Raw genomic sequence first — 20,050 nt, forward strand, 5'->3', positions numbered from 1 at the left:
ACCGATCTTAGTCAAAAGGCAGGAAGCAGTTTTGTAATATGACATAATTCAGAATTTGCAATTTGCACCATGAACTGAGAAAAAATCTGGGAAACTTGATGTAGGCACTTCGGAATAAATAAAGTTATTCTGAAAAACATTTGTTGAAGTTTCTGTAGCACTTTAGAAACAAATAAACAAAATCATGTGGGCATTGATCTACTTACACAAAAATTAAGTACCTTGAAAAAGGCAGCATTGGACAAGAAACAGGAAGATAATGCAACAAAACAGGGTAACAGGAAAATAAATACCACTTGTAAAATCGTTTTAATCAATAATACTGTACATAGAAATCTACTCAAAGAAAAGTAAGACAATAATGATCATTTCACTTAGTGGAACAGCAGCATAGTCACACTGTGTATCTACAAAAAGTGCTTGTTGATGAAGAAGGAATTATTATATTCTATATACAAATTATGGAGATCCAGCTCCGAGATGTGTAAGGGTTATCTGCATTGTGTCATTTGATATGTGTTGATTCGAACGGCATCATTATTAGTCTGTGTAAATGCCTAAATGTAAGTCTTATGACGCCTACTTGTATCTTTTAATGCACGTTTGTACTCGTTCTGTGCAAGAACGCGTGTCGCTGAACAACTTTTGCGCAACCCTGTGTTGTAGTGTAACTGTTCGCTGTTTTCATGAAGTGATTGACAGTGAACTGGTTTCGTGCGTGTGTTGCTGGTCATGGGTTGTGTACATTGTAAATAACTATCACAGAATCCTATTGAACTTATGAAACAAGACGCTGGAATGACATAAATAGTAATACATAACACTCTATCATAGAGCACTTACACAAAAGTTCAACACCTGCAGATCCTTCCTGACTTGCAACTGCAGCAAATGACTACCACGGCTGATTACAACATAAATAGCATTAACATACATAAACACATTCAAAATACATCTATATATCATTTAACAATAAGAGGTAAGTCCGAGATAGAAAAAAAAATCAGTTAAAGTTACAACCTAACTCAAGACTTTATGACATCGAAGATCCAGCTAGAAAACATGGCAATATTAGTATAGACTCCTGGCAGATTTCGGCGGGCACATCCTATACCCCAACTGACGAGGCCAATCAGGTGACGACGTCCTTCATACATGAGTGTGAGCGGACTACCAGAGTCCCCCTAAATATTAAAGAAAATGGGTTACACACTTCGAAGAAAACGGTATGCGGAGCTCTTAACACTAAGACTAATTGCTTTGAAGTGACATGTAATGGTAACGTTTATTTGACGAGTAAGTATAATAAATTTAAATTAATTGTCTAACTCTAATGTTGATATGAGTACTGTACATCAAATTTAACACTAACTTCAAAAACTCAGTTTTATATAAAAGGACATTGACATGAAAACAGAAATGCACCAACTATTTAGTTGAAGAAACAAAGAAGTGGAACAATATGTTAAATGAGACAGCTGTGGTCTTGAGGAAGTATGAACAACTAAATTGTTGGAAAATAATTGCAATAAATAAATTCAAACGTGAACTGTGAACACTATTAAGAGTACACTCTTATTCCCCTGCATGCAAGTTATTTTTAATAAATGCTCTTTTATTATAAGGGAAATTTTTAATCAAATACCCTGCTTCATTATCAATGCTAAAAAATGGTTAATATAGTTATATCTTCCAAAAAAAATATGCTAAAATTATATTGTAATCGAACTCGATTAAAAAAAATTTGTGCAAATATTTCAGTGTGAATTAATTAATTTTGATTATAATTACTAAAAATAACATTCATATCTAATGATTGTAGATGGGGAACTATGAGAATACAGCCAAGAAGTAGAAGTGATTATGAAAGCAGTAAGAAGCAACTTGTAATTAATCATTGCAAACAAATTATCACCTTTCAGAGGTGAGTGAGTTCAGCCACACAAGATGTTTGTCTTTCTTCTAATTGCCATTTCAATCAGTCTTGGAAGCCTGTACACTGGGTATGTGAAGGTATTGTTCTAACTAAAGAGTACCATTGATTTTGCAAATGGTAATGTTAAAGTGTAACCTTACTTTACAAGATTTAACATGACTCTTCTGTTGACCTCACTTTAACGAGAAGTGATCTCTCAGTCACAAAGTTTCTACCAACATCAACTATGATAATAATTATCACAACAAGCGTCAGTAGCACCCGTACTATTAGTGAAATGAGAGTTGACATTCCAGTAACCAACACTAGGTCAAATGCGCAAGGATTATTATCCGACATTTAGCACAAATGATTAACACTCTTGAACATGGCCACTATTAGAGTAACGAACATTAAATTTGTCTGTTTTTTTTATACATTTATCCCTATTTCGGCCTTATAATATTTAAATAGCGGATTATCGCTTAAACCAATCATAACTTTAACTTTTAATATTAACTTACAATGAAAAAAAAATAATAAACCAACATATATTACACATCGGAATCCACTTTTGAAACATAAAACGGAAATCATATAATTATACCTTCACATACTCAGCTACAGGTAACTTTAGTTAAATACAGCCATAGAAAATAAACAAGAAAAAAGAATAGTCGTCCAAGTCTTTCGGTTTTAGTCTTTCATTTTTTCTTGTATCCAGTCGAGGAACATTGTCACGTTTGTATAGACTCCAGGTAGGTTGGTACGTCCACAGGCGATCCCCCATGAGACAAGTCCCACTAAATTGGCCTGGCCGTCTACCTTGACAGTCATTGGTCCGCCAGAGTCACCCTGCAAATGTGATTGGTCGAAGCGGAAGGGACAGTCACGTGAATGGTTGCAGGGAGGAAGGGCAAGGGGTATGTCGGAGGCTGCTTTGGGCTCCAGATAAGTACAGAGATGAAGATCAGTGTTTAGTAGGAATGTAATAATATTTTCATATTAACATTTTTGTAATTGTTTAAAAGTTTGTTTCGTTGATATATACTAAAAGGAATGCTGTGAGTTAGTCATGAGAAGGCTAAATTAGTGAAACAACGTTTTAATTGTCGATGAAGTTAGTATATAGACATAGCTGTATTGAACAGGAACTACAAGGTCTATTCTGTCAGACAAATAAGCCATTAACTGAGCAATATTCCATTAGTAACTAAAGGGGAATAATATTATTTCGTCATAGTGTAATAAAAGAAAGTCTGTCTTTGGATAATAATAACAAGAACGCAATAGAGGAGAAGCATATTTCGAAAGTCTTTTGACAGCTGCACAAGGAAAGTCACAAGAAAAAAAGATCATCAAGGTATTACAAAAACAAACATTAACAGATTATCATGCAAAAGAAAAACTCGCGAAAAGTGAAGTACTTTTAAATGAGGAACAAATCAAGATAAAATCAACATAATCAATTTACACATTATTGTGGAGCGGGTAACTTCAAAGTAATAGGGGAAAAGTGCAAATGGTGATACAATCATGAAATTTGGCACAACGCTTCTTCTTGACTTTTCTTGTCTCATCATCAACCTCCGGCCACACAAAATTTTGTCGTTTTTACCAGATGGCCGGTATTTTTTCAAAATGGCTTTCGTTGGATATCGGAACATTGACGTTAATCACGTTCTAATTCCTCAGTCACTCCAGTGTATGTTAAAATATTGAAAGCAAGCCTTTGCATACTCTGCCAAAATTGGTACATACTTAAGTTCATATACGAGGTAAAAGGTCAGGTAATACATGGATTCGGAGTAACTTCAGTTTGATCAGTTTATTTTTTGTAAGTTAAAAGTCAATTAGGCCCCACTTAATTCATGTTCATCCTCATTTTAAAAATATGGTTAATTAACTCAATGTAATAGTGTTGTGTCAGTGCACTAGCAGGGCACACTGGTTGACACTATAGCTGTGAGACTCGGCATGAGGTTCAGTGCTAGCTAATGGTTGATATTTGTCATTAATTTCCCAAATACTGTTTAGCTAGCCCCAGTTCAAAGTTAAACAGCCACAACTAAATTGACAGGATGAGCCAGCGCGGCAGATCCGAGCCAAGAAAGATAAGGCTTTAGTCTTCCAGAAGGTGTATAGGTGTAAATAGTACTGGGTGCATGATCAGGCTAGGGGTAGGATTATGACATATCTGAGCCTAGTTGTATCCCTTATCTGAAAGTGCACATATGTTGTATGGGTAGTAAAAGGATAAACCCTCGGCCTACAGAACATAAGCAATGGCAGCATAATCTTGGAAGTCGACGTCTTTCCTGAAGGGAGATACACATGAAAGACTAGTGGATGCATTTGGTCCTGGCTGTCTTACCCTTGCTACAAACATTCCTGAATCTTACAAGTTAAATGCAATGCTTATACCATTTCATCCCCAAAGGCTTGATGTAGGTGATGGAATTCTGCAGACCTTTGAAGATTGCAAAGCCATGAATCATGTATGCTGAAGTTCAAAACCACAAAACTAGACAGAAAAAGGAAGTCAACGTGTAAGACAAAAGAAGATGATGATGCCCCATCAGCAATATTTACACAGTAGCCAGAAGGCAGGTGAAGAAGATGCAGGAGAATCTAAAGCTGAGAAAGAAGGAATCTGCTTTATTTGATAGAAACCAACACCAATCAAAGGTTTACGCCTGGCCATGACACTGGCTTTACACGAAAAGCTGCAACAATGTGCCATGAACCTACTAGATGAGAAACTTCTGGCCAAGCTTACTGCTGGAGACATTGTTTCCCAAGACCATATGTATCACCCATCTTGTCTGACAGGCGTGTACAACAGGGAAAGAGCCTGGCTAAATTCCCAGAAAATTGGAGATGATTATGTACAGTACAGACAACAGGCATGCTTTTGCTGAGCTTGAGATGTACGTAAGAGACAAGCAGTCGACTATAGATGGATGCTGCTATTTTACAATGGTAGAATTTTATTATTTGTACAAAGAAAGACTTGAGCAGCTTAATGTTGCTGCTAAAATTGTGCACCGAACACGGTTGAAGAACAGATACTTGCCTGTATCCCAGAACTGGAGGCCTTCAAAAAGGGAAGAGAGATTTGGCTTGCCTACAAGGGGTAAGTGGAAATACAATGGTGCATTAATCGTGGCCAAAGCAGCCAAGATATTGAGGAAGCAGATACATAAACATAAGAAAGAATTTGATGGAACCTTTACAGCAGACACTGGCAGACACTTGAAGAGAATCTGTACCACCAAGTTTGTTGGAATTTGTAAGGGTGCTGCAAAACAGTGATGTTATAAAATCCCAACTCACTAATGGAACATCATTTACTGATCTAGCTTTAGCATAACTTTTGCACTCCAACATCAGAAGACTCCTGCATCTTCAACATTTACCAGACATTCCAAGTCGCAAGATGTCTACTGCAGAGTCCAAGGGCAAACAGGTTCTGCAAACTATACAGGAAGACCGTAATCTATTCTCACGCTTTTTCATATGCCAGAACAGTGTGGCTTAAATGAATTCTTCAACTGGAAAATCAAAATTGCCCACCATCACTGGCACAAAATGGGCAGATGCATCATGGCACTAAGTCACAGCTGCTGCCTGTACTAGAATAACATTCATCAGGCATCCATGACAAAGAGCCTACCGCTGATGTTATCACAATGGATGGTGCAGCTCTTGTAAATGCTCTGAGACCAACCAAGGGGTCTACATTTGAGTCTTATGCAAAAGATGAACTTCTGTCCAAGGCACAGAAGCACATACAGATGTACAAACAAGCGCACATTGTATTTGATGTGCATAGGACAGACAGTATGAAAGCATAAACAAGACAAAAGAGAGGCACAGGACTTTGCCGCAAAGTGATTAGTACTGCAGAAACTCCCGGCAATTGGGCAAACTTCCTCAGGAATGACCAGAATAAACTGAACTATTTGCATATTTGGCAAACACAATCGTTTCATCTCAAGCACATGACACAACATGCATTATTGTCACTAAAGGGGATGCTGCACTTTGTAACAAAGCTGAACAGGACACTGCTGGCCTACAAGGCTGCACTCACTAGAGTCCTTTTGCATGCTGCATATGGTGCAAAGCATAAAGATATCTCGAGTACAATCACATGTAGTCCAGACACTGACGTTATCATAGCAGCATCTTGCTTGGAAAAAACTGGTTTGGACAAACTGTGTATTAAATTTGGAAGAAGAAAAAACATGGAATTGCAATAGCAGACAAACTATGTATTAAATTTGGAAGAGGAAAAGACATGAGGTGGATACCTATGCATGAAATTACAGCAGCCAAGGAACCAAAAGCCTCACCCCTTCCCTTTTTCAATGGATTTAGTGGAAACAATGTCTGCCTTTCATGGTAAGAGGAAGAAGTCTGTATGACAAACATGGACTGTGTTTCAGCATGCCACACCCACCCTCACCAAACTAAGTTCAAAACCACTAGCTGTAGAAGATGAAGACCTGCAAATCATTGAAGAGTTCGTGGTGCTAATGTACGACAGAAGCAGTTCATATAAGACGTAAATGAGGCTAGACTTTATCTCTTTGCAAGGAAGCAAAGAGCTTATGATTGCATTCCCCCTACAAGGGCTGCTCTTACAGAGCATTGTAAGAGAGCTGCCTTTCAAGCAGGGCACATTTAGAGCAATTGTTTAGTATGTCATCCAGTTTCGCCCAGTCCAAGACACTGGGGATGGCAACAGACTGATGGTGTTTGGTTTCCGTATTAGACAGATTTGCCAGTAGTAGCAAAATGTTGAAAAGAATTTAATAAGTGTGGCTGCAAGAAGGAATGCTGTGGCAGGTGCAAGTGCTACAAGTCTCGACTTGGCTGCACAGCTCTGCAGCTGCCTCTGCTAAAACTGATTGATACACGAAACACATTGGTATCTATCAAGAGATATGCATTTATATCTGTGGCGTCCATTTTGGAAATACGGTGGCCATATTGGAAAGATGTGTTCAGTTTATCTCTTAATGACAGTAAAAATGACAAAATATAAATTCACAATTATTATATGGACAGTAAGCAACTTTTGTAGGCTTATGTAATGAAAATATTTGAAATATAGAGCAAAGTTGGAGCCATTTTTGAAAAGTATCAGCCATCTTGGAAATACCCATATATTAAGGTGGTCCGAGGTTGATTTTGATTTATTGGGGTAATAAGAGTTCTCATCCCAAATCTGTTGCTTGTATCACCATTTACACTTTTTTTTCCACTATCCCGCCCCAATATCATAGTGATTGAACAAAAAACCAGAAACATCCCTAAATGTATTAAGAAGTCAAACTTTTTACAGCACACTGCCTCGAGAAACGTTGGAAAACAAACAATGATCCTTTAGAAAGACAGATGAAAAATACTGGTAAAATTAAGAGGACTTTCACTAATTAAGCGTCAATAATTTAAAATTATAATAAATCCAAGAGAACTACTGGTATCTCAGAGAAATGCCGAATGCAAAACCTGAAATATCTAAACTTTTGTATGTGTGGATAAGGAAATCAAAACAAAGTGGGGTCACTCGAAATGCTCCTCTCATAATTCAAAAACGACAAAACAAAAATATCATTTGTGAAATAAGTTTTGACTGTGACTGAGCACTTGTTTTTATAGGAAGACCAAGATGTAGAGTTCATAAAGTTTGTATCATGGAGTAACCAGAATAAGTCTATTTATGAAAATGTAAAGCATTTATAAGGAGTTATATTATGGTATGCATGCATTTATTCACACTTACTCATTATGAGCTGTATATAGTCATTGTGTTAAACTGTTTCATAGAATTTATGGTGACGAAAGCTAAAATGGTATTTATGATAAGGAAGGCGGTTAATTTCTTATCTCTGAAAAGTCCTCCTCCAAGTCAGAAGAAAAGTTCAGTTCATTTTACGTGGCTAAAGTTTAGAAGCAAAGTATAGCAATCAAATTGATGCAGAGAATTCTAGAATATTACATCAACAGCTAAATTACTCTATTTACAAATGAAATATACTTAACCTAAAATATTTTATTTACAAGGATGTCATGAGAAAGTTTTCATAGCCATGATAAATTGTGACAGAGATGATTTTCCATGAACGAATGATTAATTAACAACACCAGAGTGATTGTTCAGTTATGCAAAAAAAAATACTTAACATGGGAGATATTAATTCCAAATAACTAATGTACCGTCATACTACGCTACATAAACATACAATGAATATACACAAAAATATACATCCACTATACATACTGCTTAGTATTAACCATGTAAGTATAATTACGGAATCTCTCTACATAATGGCATCAATAACTCGCATTAAATCATCATAGTTGAACTCTATGTTAAAATATGTCCTTACTGTAAAGAGCCTACCACTTGTAAAGAATGTTAACGAATGCCAGATGATCACAATCAAAATAAAACTTTAATGATTTACCTTTCCCAGTGAGAGATTATATATTGATCTTTTTTGGGGGGAATGCGGGATGCCACAAACTCCATCTGCTATACGAACGAATCATCTGAGCTGACTTCTATCAATTAATACAAAATGGCAGACTTTTTCGCTGCTAGTTGTTCACCAATGGATTGTGAAATGAGTAATAGGCTTATTATCAACTCTGGTCCGCACTCAAACTCTCCAACAAAGAAAATATTCAAAACACATTCGTATAAAATCAATAAGGTTGAAGCGAAAAACTTATTTTTTTTAATCTCATAGCATCTACCCTTATATTTTTACTTGATTTTGCTACCTTTTCGGGAAAATATTTATCATACTACAGACTAGAACGTTATACTCCACTAACAGGAAATTTGTTGGGGGACGTCGATATTTCAGTAGAGAATTTCTTAAAGCAAAAAGTTTTGTGATTGCCATGAATAATTTTTCATTATTTAACAAAATACCTCTAGCTTATTTTTGTCCTTAAATTGCTAAATGATCAAACAACAGGGACGAATTTTAATGAATGAAAGTTAATTAAGAATATATATGGAATTGCATTCCTAGCTAAGCCCGTCCGGTTATGTCTGAAACAGGAATATCTAACCCAGCCAGAATATGGACATTGTCCTGGTGATTCTGTTTTTCTTATTACGGAACATTTTTCAAATCACTCCGTCCCTTCCTTTTCTATTCAGATGCATTTAATATTTCTTCTTTTACTCCCAAACTTCCAAACCGCACCCTAAGTCACTTTTTATTTCACTTAAGTCAAAATAAGCCAATCATCTCTACCTAACTTATGAACCTCGGTTCAGAAAACTGCGAAAACTATAACGTACCTGACAACTATCCTTGCCACCATCTTTATACCCGGCGCACAGAAACACGTCGTATATAGTCTCCCTCCTGCCGGCCTCTTTGAACCAAGATTGACACACGTCGTTCCTCAAGACCTCAACATCGACTTCCTGCAGGACTTCGGGCGTCGATGATATACCTGAGGGAAAAGGGAAGAGTTAACCTTTCCCTGCAACAACTTTTGGGAAAGCAAGAGTGAAGATGCAATCTGTCTACTACATAGGTGAAATGTGTAAATGGAATATGGAGTTTAGGCCAAAAGTCAAGCACTGGCACCTACAAGGTCATTTAGTGTTGGAAAGGAAATTGACAGTAGTAGGTTTAAAACGTGTAACAGGAGGAAAACCTCGTAGTTGCACTATGAAAGGATTGTTAGGAGAGGGTGGATGGGGGAAATATGAATGGAGGTACAGTTAATGGAATGAAAGGGGTTGCAGCTAGGGGCCGAAGGGACGCTGCAAAGAACCTTTAGTAATGACTACAGTGCTCCCGTGAGGTGTACTGACGGCACTAACCCTCTACGGGGATGTGAAATGTCTAAGAGTGAATAAGTAGCCATTGTCTGCTTTGACATAATAGCTCTCGGCATGCAGGAGGTGAAGTACTGTAACAGTTACACAAGCATGCCGAGGTGACCTTACTGTCATAATCAATGAAGGTAAAATGACTCTCAATAATAGTTAAAGTAATTTACTGAAATATTCTCAGAATGGTAAAAAAAAAATGTGGAAAATGGGTGGAAAAATAAAACGACTAAATAATACCAACTCTCCAACTTTTTTATGACCTTTAAATGAGACGTTCTCGATGTACCACAGTATCTGGAGACTATTTAATCTCAGGGTCATTATCTAATCCACGAGTGATAATAATACTTTTTGATAAGTAAAACGTTAAGTCTGAAAGGTCTTATGAAACTCATATTCGCAGTTTTGAAGAAAAAAAATCATTGATGATCTGAAATAGCGTTCTCTATGATCAGTATGATTGAAGCCAGCTTTATCTTAGACATTTCTTAGTTTAAAAATCATAAGAAAACAATATACGGAGCCCTTACCCTTTTCAAAAACAATACGCTGGGGGGGGGGGGGGGGTGTTTATTTACCATAAAATGAAAACCCTCTGTTAGCCTAAAAATAACAAAGGATTTTAAAGGAAAGAAAAGTATTGGCTTTTGGTGAAGAGCAATAACAACGGACTTCCGTTGCTTTTAATAACAAAATTCAATCAGCCCAATCTTTCATTTTCTGATGGACAACAACATTTGCTCCCTTTACTTGTACTGTGGACATCCTGCAGTTAATCAGTCTGGCAGCTGCTCTAGTCTATGTAAAAAAGGAAGGTAAAACTTGTTTATGCGACTAATCTGTTTTTTTATCATAGTTGGATGTTTGTGATGGGCGGAATTATTCCTCATAACCAACATACAATGCTTTTGCAACTTGTTTTCTTTCTTTCCCGTCTGCTATTACATGGGAACCAAGTTAAGATCAAAATACTTAACATGAATCCAAGGTACAAATCCGTATTAAATTGATTTAAGATTTAAAAGGAGAAAAAATAAACAAAACGTGATGGAACAGAAATATCTTCGTGCTGGAGAATTCTGACGTACATTACTCACACGAGTTGTAGTTATTGTTAGAAACAAAACAGTCACATAAACAGGTTTACTTTCCTTTCCATTTTTAATAGAGCGAAGCAGGTGGCCGGGCCAATACGCGCAAGACCTCTACTGTACTCTTCAAATTCAAAGTGAAAAGAGGGAGTTGGAGTGGCTGGACATCAAGTTAGAGAGATCCAGAAAATAACTGGGAGACAACCCCATAGATGCACTACAAAGTATTAGTTAGAGAGGTTGGACAATAAGGCAGAAGAAATGAAGCAGGAATGGAGGTGAAGTCAAAAGGTAAAGAAGTGGATCAGCTAGGGGTTCGAAGGGACGCTACAAGCACCCTACTACATTAAATTATGGGGCCACGTCCACTGAAGGTCATTATTTTTCTTGACATTATGGACTTTCGTTTTTCATGACCATTAAAGGGTTCCGACGTTCTGGTTAATATGAATATTTGTCTTTAGGGCCCATTAAAGGTTTCTGATTTTATGAACTGATGAAACCTTAGCGCAGCTGGCCATAAAACCATTAGCTTTCTTGGCAAGTTACATCTCCTAATACATGATTTCCACAAGGAGAGGTTAAAACCCCCATTTCCAGATTACCAGGTAATTTTGATAGCTCTGAAATAGATTTTTTCTAAAAATAAAGTTTTCTTAAACTTTTTTCTTATTGTCAAAATTCCACACATCCTCCACCCGTCATCTGATAATAAGAAACCTGCTCCCTACGAACAGGTATCTTTTGGTGGTGCTCACGGATAACAGGAACTATAGACAAAATCAAAGTTCCTTAGAAAGAATTGAGAGATATCGCCGCTTTGGGAGCTAGTTCGCATGCCCCGAATCGAGCTGTTTGCTATTCATATCAACATTGCATATACAAAAATAACGTACGTTTGTAAGGAATATTAAATTTGGAAGCACCATGCAAAAAAGATATACATATGCCCTAATTCCATGATCAATCAATCAATCAAAAAAAATATACCACTTGGGAAATTTACTATTTACGTTACAATAAACAACGGCACCGTTTTAAAACCTTATCTTCTGTTTCATTCCCATTAAGTATATCCATAAAGGAAAAATTTTTTCCACAATATTTATTATTTATCTATTATCATCATCTAAAATAAGCAGCAAATATTATTTGGAGAAGGGTAAATAAATAATTAACTTTCCCAGCATATATGGACGCTCAGTTACACTGCAAAGATCCTCACCGTGAGAGAGTCTGCCCCATCCAGTGACGGTGCCGTAGAGTCCAGTGAAGGACTCGCCCTGAGGGGGCAGACAGACGGGTATGATGTGCTCCTTGTAGACGACATCTCTGTCCACCTTCACCAGCGCCACGTCGTTCTGGAAGTCGGCTGCCTTGTAATCGGGGTGGACTTCCTTCCTTTGGACGTTGAAGTCCTCGTGGGGCAGACGCTCGTTTTGACGACGGACGTTCCACTCGCCCAGACGGACTTTCATACTGCTGATTGGTGTCCTGCGGAAAGCCAGTCTTTTTTAGATACAAATTATTCTTACTGGGAGACAATTCTGAAACGGCTACAGAAGCTTTCAACATATGCTGAGTGATTCGCAAGATTTTCCGATGTCGAAATGTCATATATTGCGTTTTTAGAAAATAATGACACTTGATAATATGGTAAGGGGTTTTGATATTAGCATAACTAAAACACAAGGATAATAACACAGTAGTTTTTCTATTACATTTCTATATGAATACAGACTATATGTGTGTGTATACATGTCTTCTGTGGGCAATATACATAACTGTGAATTTGGGGTGGTTTTGCAGGATGAGAAGCGCAACTCATCAAGGGTCTCGAACTACTTCTAGAAAGTAATCTGAAATGTGGGTCACTTTTCAGGAATACGAATTTCGTTGAAAAACCTAACGAAATCTTGGTTTCAAGAAAAGAGGCGATAGCACGGAAGACTTCACCAAAAAATGAGCAAAACTACCAAACAGAACCCTGAAAACAGAGCACCGTTAGTAACAACTCCAGCCAGCAGATGCAGAAAAAAAGGGTTCTGGAAAGGATGACGGGGTAACTGGACGAGGGAAAAGCAGTGTTGAGAGGAAAAGTTCACCGATAGTTCAGAGGGTATTCAAAGTGGCTGAAGGGGAAGCTGGTTGGGTGAAAGTGCGTGAGAGTAAAATGATAGCAAAAAACAATGAGAGGTGGAGAAGTTTAACTTTAACGGTTCTTATTCAGTTCACATTAATGATATTTCCTTCTGCTTTTACTGTGAAATAAAAAGAGGTGAATTAATTATAAATTAATGGGAATGGTCATCATCCCTGATGGATTAATTTTCAAGGAGCACCAAAAAAAAACTTTACGTACAAAAAGAGGCATTACACTAAATATATATATTTCGTATGCGGTAATCGACATGTCAGTTGATCACCTAAAGATTACGAAGCCCGGAGAAAAAAGCGAAAGAGTAATCGTAAAGTTTGGAAGATAATAGAATGGAATGTCGACCATACTGATCCTTTTCGGGAATACAACTTCTCTCCTGGAGAAGTTATCTTCCCATTACAGTGAGACATACAACTTTTCAGATGACAGCACAGACAGTCCCATAATACGAATATCCTCAAAAGTTGCATTTTTACATTGTAAGTGTAACCGCTAAAATCAAAGAGCTTGAGCGAATGATAGGAGCAAATCCAACTCATCGCTGTGAGTGCAGCCACGATGGAAATTAATCCATTTCAATATATTTTAAGACAGCTCATAGAGAGAGTAGGTAATAGCACTCGGTAGCTACTTATGAGACATTGTAGTCTGTTGTTACACTCTCTAGTCTAGTGTCTCAGTGACAATTTTTTATTGTCTGTTCTGACAGCAGTTTTCTACATGTGGTCGATTACCCCGTGCTCTTAACCAGCCGAAAATGAAGTGCAAGCTTTTACGGAAGATTGAGAAGACAAATAGAAAGATTTATGAAGAGAGGAATGATATTCACACAACAGTGAATGTCGAAAGAGACCATTCACAGTCTTAATCGCAGCAGGAACGAAAGCAGTAGAACAGTGGCTATGGAATTATTCTTGTGCCTCCTGCTGTAGGGAACAGTGTTTCTGTTCTGAAGTAACACAAGAATTAGAGGGCAGAATGGAACACGGGCCACAATAGATGACTCATAAAAATATGAAAAACTCAGATTTTAACAGACAGACATTGCTATACTAATATATATCTATATATAACATATATATAATTATATATATAAAAATATATTCTATATATATAATATATATATAAATATATATATATATATATATATAATATATATATATTAATATATAATATAAAACCGCCCGTGGAGAGCTAAAGCCAACTTTTTCATACAAAAAATATTATATACAATATATTATTAATAGTATATAATATATTAAATATATCTAATTATATATTAAAAATAATAATTATTATATCTATATATATATTATATATTATATATATATATATATATATATATATATATATATTTAATATATATATATATATATATATATATAAAACCGCTTTCGTGAGAGCTAAGCCAACTTTTCTCATACAAAAAATATATATATATATATCATATATATATATATATACTATATATATATATATATATATATATAAGATCTATATAATAATATATATATATATATATATATATATATATATATATATATATAATATAAATTATAAAAGCTTCGAAGTGAGAGCTAAAGCCAACTTTCTCATACAAAAAATAAAACAAAAACAATAGAAAGGCTATAAAATTCTGCAAAACAGAAATTCGCAGCAGACTTTAAACCAGCACACACGAGAGAAACTTAACAAGATAAAGATGTCACGCCAAGGGATTTAAAATAAATTTTTACTTTAAGAAAATATACGTTGCTCTGTTACATTTGTATAAATTCACTACAAAAACAGCGAGGAGATATCCTTACAAACGCAATATTCCACTCTAGAAAAAATCTACTCACGAGTAGACGCAGTGAGCCGCAGTGACGACCCATCTGTTGTTGAGGAGCGCGCCACCGCAAGCAATTCGTTTGCTCAAGAAAGTCTCTTTGATGATGGCCGCTTGCCAGGGATGGGTGCCGAAGGTGGTGTCGCTTCCTCCGACGATCCTGTTCGTTCTGGCATACGTCTCGCCGCACCCTGTGGCAGAAGAGAGAAACCCATTATTACTTAAGTACTTACGCTCGAACATAATGCGAAGACCACTTACACAGATTAAAGAATGTTGCATATATACCCTACCGAATTAATGGGTCAGACATCAAGTCCAAAAAGAATAACGTCCGCATAGAATATAATATAAGCCATCTTGTGAGTTGTGTGTTTGTTGTTTGAGAATGAAGAAAAAACAGCAATGACTTTTGATATAGTGATTTTCATTCATTGCTTTGTCATTTAATGCCTGGTTTACCTGTTAACAATATTATTACAAGGAAAGGTAAACAATATGAAACGGGAAACAAACAATTTGATTCTCTTCCTTTATGCATTTTGATACTAAAAATACTAATAATAATAATAACAGTTGCATCATAACACAAGATATGTCACTGGTCGAGGAATTAGAATATACAGAAATAAAAGAATACCACATTGCAAATTATTTACATTTTTCATGTTTACGAAACTAGTAGGAAAGCAAGTACGCACAAACATGTAAGCGAACACATGTGCATCTTTACTCTAATCGCACAATAAATAAATATATATATACACAGACACATACATATATATTTATATATATATATATATATATATATATATATATATATATATATATATATATATATATATATATATATATATATATATATATATATATATATATATATATATTATATATATATATATATATATATATATATATATATATATATATATATATAGATATATATATATATATATATATACACACAGAGATATATATATATATATAGTATATATATATATATCTATATATAAATATATATATTGTGCGACTAGGTATGTAATAAGGAGCAAGTGTGTATGTTTACGTGTTTGTATAGAAGAACAGACAGATAGATGACAGATATCTGGTAAGGTATAATATACGACTACGTTTCGTACAGTGCGTACTCGTGCGTAAGTACACGTGTAATCAAGTACGTTTATCTATACATCAGCAAGCGCACGGATAAGTACATACGTAAATATATAGAATTACTTACATTCGTGAAGAGGAACTTTTAAGTTAGTATGTCATTATCATCAATAAAACTATACTGACAACCATCATCAGGCCATCTTTAACAGCACGCTAGAACGTCACGTATGGAATTAATTACAATATCTTCACGCACCGAAAGGAGTATTCTTGCTACAGTGAGCCTCAGTTTCCATGCCATTATATCCCTGACATCTACATATATTGCCAATTTTGCATTCCAGGAGGACAAGACTCCTAAAGGTCTATCTCATCGTTCCAATGACGTCCCCACTCCCGCCTCCGCCGCCCCCCCCCCCCCCCCCGCCCCCCAAAAAATATCATCGAGGTCATGAACGACTTAGTTGTGACATTTGGCGTTTTCGTCATTGGCCTGACGCAATGGACACCCATTTCATGAACTGAGTCTGTGAATCATTTCAGGGTGACACGTAAGCAGTCTTCGTGGAGGTTGTAACACACGCAAGTGCCTGCTTATGTATGTATATGTCGTTATGTGTGTCAAATATATTCATGTTCGAGTGCATGAGCTGTTGGAAAAGAATGTTTGTATATTTCATTAAATCAAGATAAATGATTTCTTTATACCCCACTTTCCGGAGTGTAAAACTAACAGGCCAGATGACTCGTAAACGAGTCCTTTCCTAAAGCGGCGGAAATGATGAAAACGAAAGTAGAACTTATCTCTCGAACAATCCTCAGAAGACGCCTCACTCCGCCTTAGACACTCACGAAACAGAACAAAACTCTTCCGCACAACAAAGAACAATAGAAAGTGGAAGGTAACGGACCTGCCACGCAGGAAATTCACCTCACTTCCAGGGACATCCTCCCTTTTCCCTACGTCTTTCTTTGTAAGGATATTATAATTGCCTCTTTTTCAACGCCGCCCCCACATACACACACCTAGCAGGATCCATTTTGGTCTGACTAATGGAACTTCAACTTGGTAAGGGTTTAATTTGTACTACAATTTTATTGTTCTTGTAATTGCAATCTTTAATTTAATAAATAATAAAAAAAAACACTGAAAAATGTTCAATGTAAGACAAAAACACTGAAAAATGTTCAGGTAAGACAAAAGTTAAATCCCACAAATACACTAAATGTGCGATAACAAAAGTATAGTGATCGAAATCAACAAATAGTTTTATACGAAATGTGATGCAAAGCATATACGAACATTTCGTCCTTTCTATTTTAACAGAAGAGAGAAAAGAGCGTTGAATGCAAATAACAAGAACCGTTTACAATGGATGATTCAATGCAAATAAACTGTTAATCAGCGAATTTACTCGTGTCCTGTTCACAACTTCGGTATCCAATGCAAAATGTATGCCAGCGACAGAGCTCCGATATCACAATTTTGATTTTTAGAACTTAATGCGATATATATATATATATATATATATATATATAATATATATATATATATATATATATATATATATATCAAAATCCAGGTAAGAAGTTGAGTGAAAACCAGGACTTGAACAAGTCCTTTCGTAGTTTATACATTTTCAAGTCACTGGCTATTATATATATATATATATATATATATATATATATATATATATATATATATATATATACATATATATATATAAATATTATAAATAAATATATATAAATAAATATATATAAATATATATTATATATATAATATAATATATATAATATATATATATAAACATACATACATATATATATGTGTGTATTTATTTGTGTATGTAAAATATATACTACATATAATACATATATAGATGTACATGAGAATCTCAGTCCAATTTTACCTCTCATGTTAAAGCCTCTTGTAAAATTATCTATCAAAGTCGGTTCGTTTACTCGTTCAGAAAACATCGCAATTATAAGACTTGTAAATACTATCTTGTTCAAGAGCTGGTTTTGTCGCAACTGATTCCATGTCAAGCTTTAACAATTCATCCAGTTCCTAAGCATGGTTTTAGATGTAAATGGTAAAAGAATAATCGGTTATCGTCTTTCATGAAATATAGCGCTAAGGTACAAAAACGCTTTTCCTAATGATAATAGCAATATTGATTACGACGGTGATAACGATGGTAACAGAACACTGTGCGAATAGAAGTTCACATGAAGATTGGTTTGATTGATTTAAAGAAATTTACGTTGTCACAACGAGCACCAGGGAACACTCGGTCATGCAGCACTTAGGACAGTGAAAGGAGTGAGGTGGACTGCAAGATGAATTGATCCAGAAAATCAAAATGATGAAGTACAGGGAGTTAGAAGCGGAGGTAACTGTCAGAGGTGGTGGACAGCAACCCTGAACAAAGAAAACGGAAATGGTAAAGTAAAACACTGAAAAGTGGGTACAGCTAAAGGCCGAACTGACACTTCAAACGCTTTTTCATTAATGCCGACAGTCTACCACATGAAGTGCACTGACGGCTCTTCCTACAGGGCAATAAAGACTGGGTTTTACCGTACGACCGCGGAAATCGCAAACTAAGGAATTGTTCAGCAAACAACACCCTCTTCCCACGGAAGTCGCAGCGAATTTGGCACAAATACTTGTGGAAAAAGGAATGCCACATTTTGCATCGAGTATTCCACGGGTTGGTAAGAAACCTGTCCATTGACCTTCCAATTTTGACCTTGAAAAGACGTATATGACGGATTGCGTGACGTGAAGATCGGCGACCGTATCTAACCATCAGGCTGGATTCAGTCTTTCGACCTCAGAGAGAGAGAGAGAGAGAGAGAGAGAGAGAGAGAGAGAATAAATTTCCCCACAAACAAGGTGACTCAGCACCTCATAAAGCTTAACAGCGTAGCATTTTCCTCTAAAGACAACAAATGAAAGGTTCATGGATCCATTGCACAAATTACTTTCTCTTTTTTTGTAACTGTGAGGAAAGCAATGCTAAAGCAAAACTGGACCGAGACTTATTAAGAGTTTGAGTTACGAAACTCTTACTGGATCACGTTTCTAATTTGCTTACAAGATATTTCGTTTAAAGATACAACACTGCAAATGCTGCAGTTCGTTTCAAAGGTCACTCACATACCAGTGACTATTCAAACTTTTCATTGTGTATCTTTGTAGTGGGTGGCAAAGAGAAGTAAAGATTTGGATAAAAAAGAATTATCAGTAGCATCATGAAGTGAATAACATCACTTATAGCATTTGCCTATAATTGCTCTGGTCGGAATGGAACCATAATCACAATTTTTCTCTATATATAAATTTCCTCTTAAAATATATAAATTTGACAAAAGGTTAATGGAGTGATTTTAAGTGAAAAATTCAGCCTGATATTATAAAATAAAACTATTATAAAACATATACAAGGACATGTGTCTTTTCAAGTTAAGCAACATACAGAATCATATGGAAGGACTGTAAATTAACTCACGGTAAAGCCAAAAAAAAGCTTTTTTGTAATTACCAGTGTTATTTGCAAATATTCATAAAAACTCAGCGTCATCTGTGCCATGATGAGGATGTTAAAAGATGATTACTTCATCTCTCTCTCTCTCTCTCTCTCTCTCTCTCTCTCTCTCTCTCTCTCTCTCTCTCTCTCCAAAGATAAATATTAATGAAATAAACTCCATTCATAACTGTTGAGGGCCTCTGGGACCAAGTACCTAGAACGGGGTCAATGAACATCGCGAACTTGTTGCTGAACCAAATATATATTCAGTAGTTAAACGTTTTGAAATTAATAACTACAGTCGCATTCTTTTCAATATTGCCTTTAACCCAGGAATAGCAAGAACGAGAACAAAAAACGGCTTTGAAATCATACTATGGCTGATAGAAGTCAAACAGTTTTTTAGTGTAACCATATCCGAACCTGAATACAGCAAGTGCCCAGTTCTCGGCTTGACAGCCTAAATTTCATAAGATCAAATCAGTCAGCGTGCAAGCGAAATCGTCCCCCTCTAAATCCTTTCC

At 35.9% G+C, this 20,050-nt stretch overlaps 1 protein-coding gene across 3 annotated transcripts in view; it reads right to left on the reverse strand.

Annotated features, from left to right (window-relative positions):
* Positions 1-296: 296 nt before the first annotated feature.
* LOC135219643 (proclotting enzyme-like) overlaps positions 297-20,050 on the reverse strand; it is a 172,670-nt gene continuing 152,916 nt past the window's right edge. For all 3 annotated transcript variants that reach the window (XM_064256573.1, XM_064256571.1, XM_064256572.1), the window contains 4 exons: positions 14,888-15,065; positions 12,108-12,376; positions 9,246-9,403; positions 297-1,184 (listed from right to left, as the gene is read on the reverse strand). In XM_064256573.1, the coding sequence (XP_064112643.1) occupies positions 1,026-1,184; positions 9,246-9,403; positions 12,108-12,376; positions 14,888-15,065 (764 nt within the window). In that variant the 3' untranslated portion in view covers positions 297-1,025. The remainder of the gene's footprint in view (positions 1,185-9,245; positions 9,404-12,107; positions 12,377-14,887; positions 15,066-20,050) is intronic.

This window comes from Macrobrachium nipponense, chromosome 1, assembly GCF_015104395.2.
Source record: "Macrobrachium nipponense isolate FS-2020 chromosome 1, ASM1510439v2, whole genome shotgun sequence".
NCBI classification, from domain to species: domain Eukaryota; kingdom Metazoa; phylum Arthropoda; class Malacostraca; order Decapoda; family Palaemonidae; genus Macrobrachium; species Macrobrachium nipponense.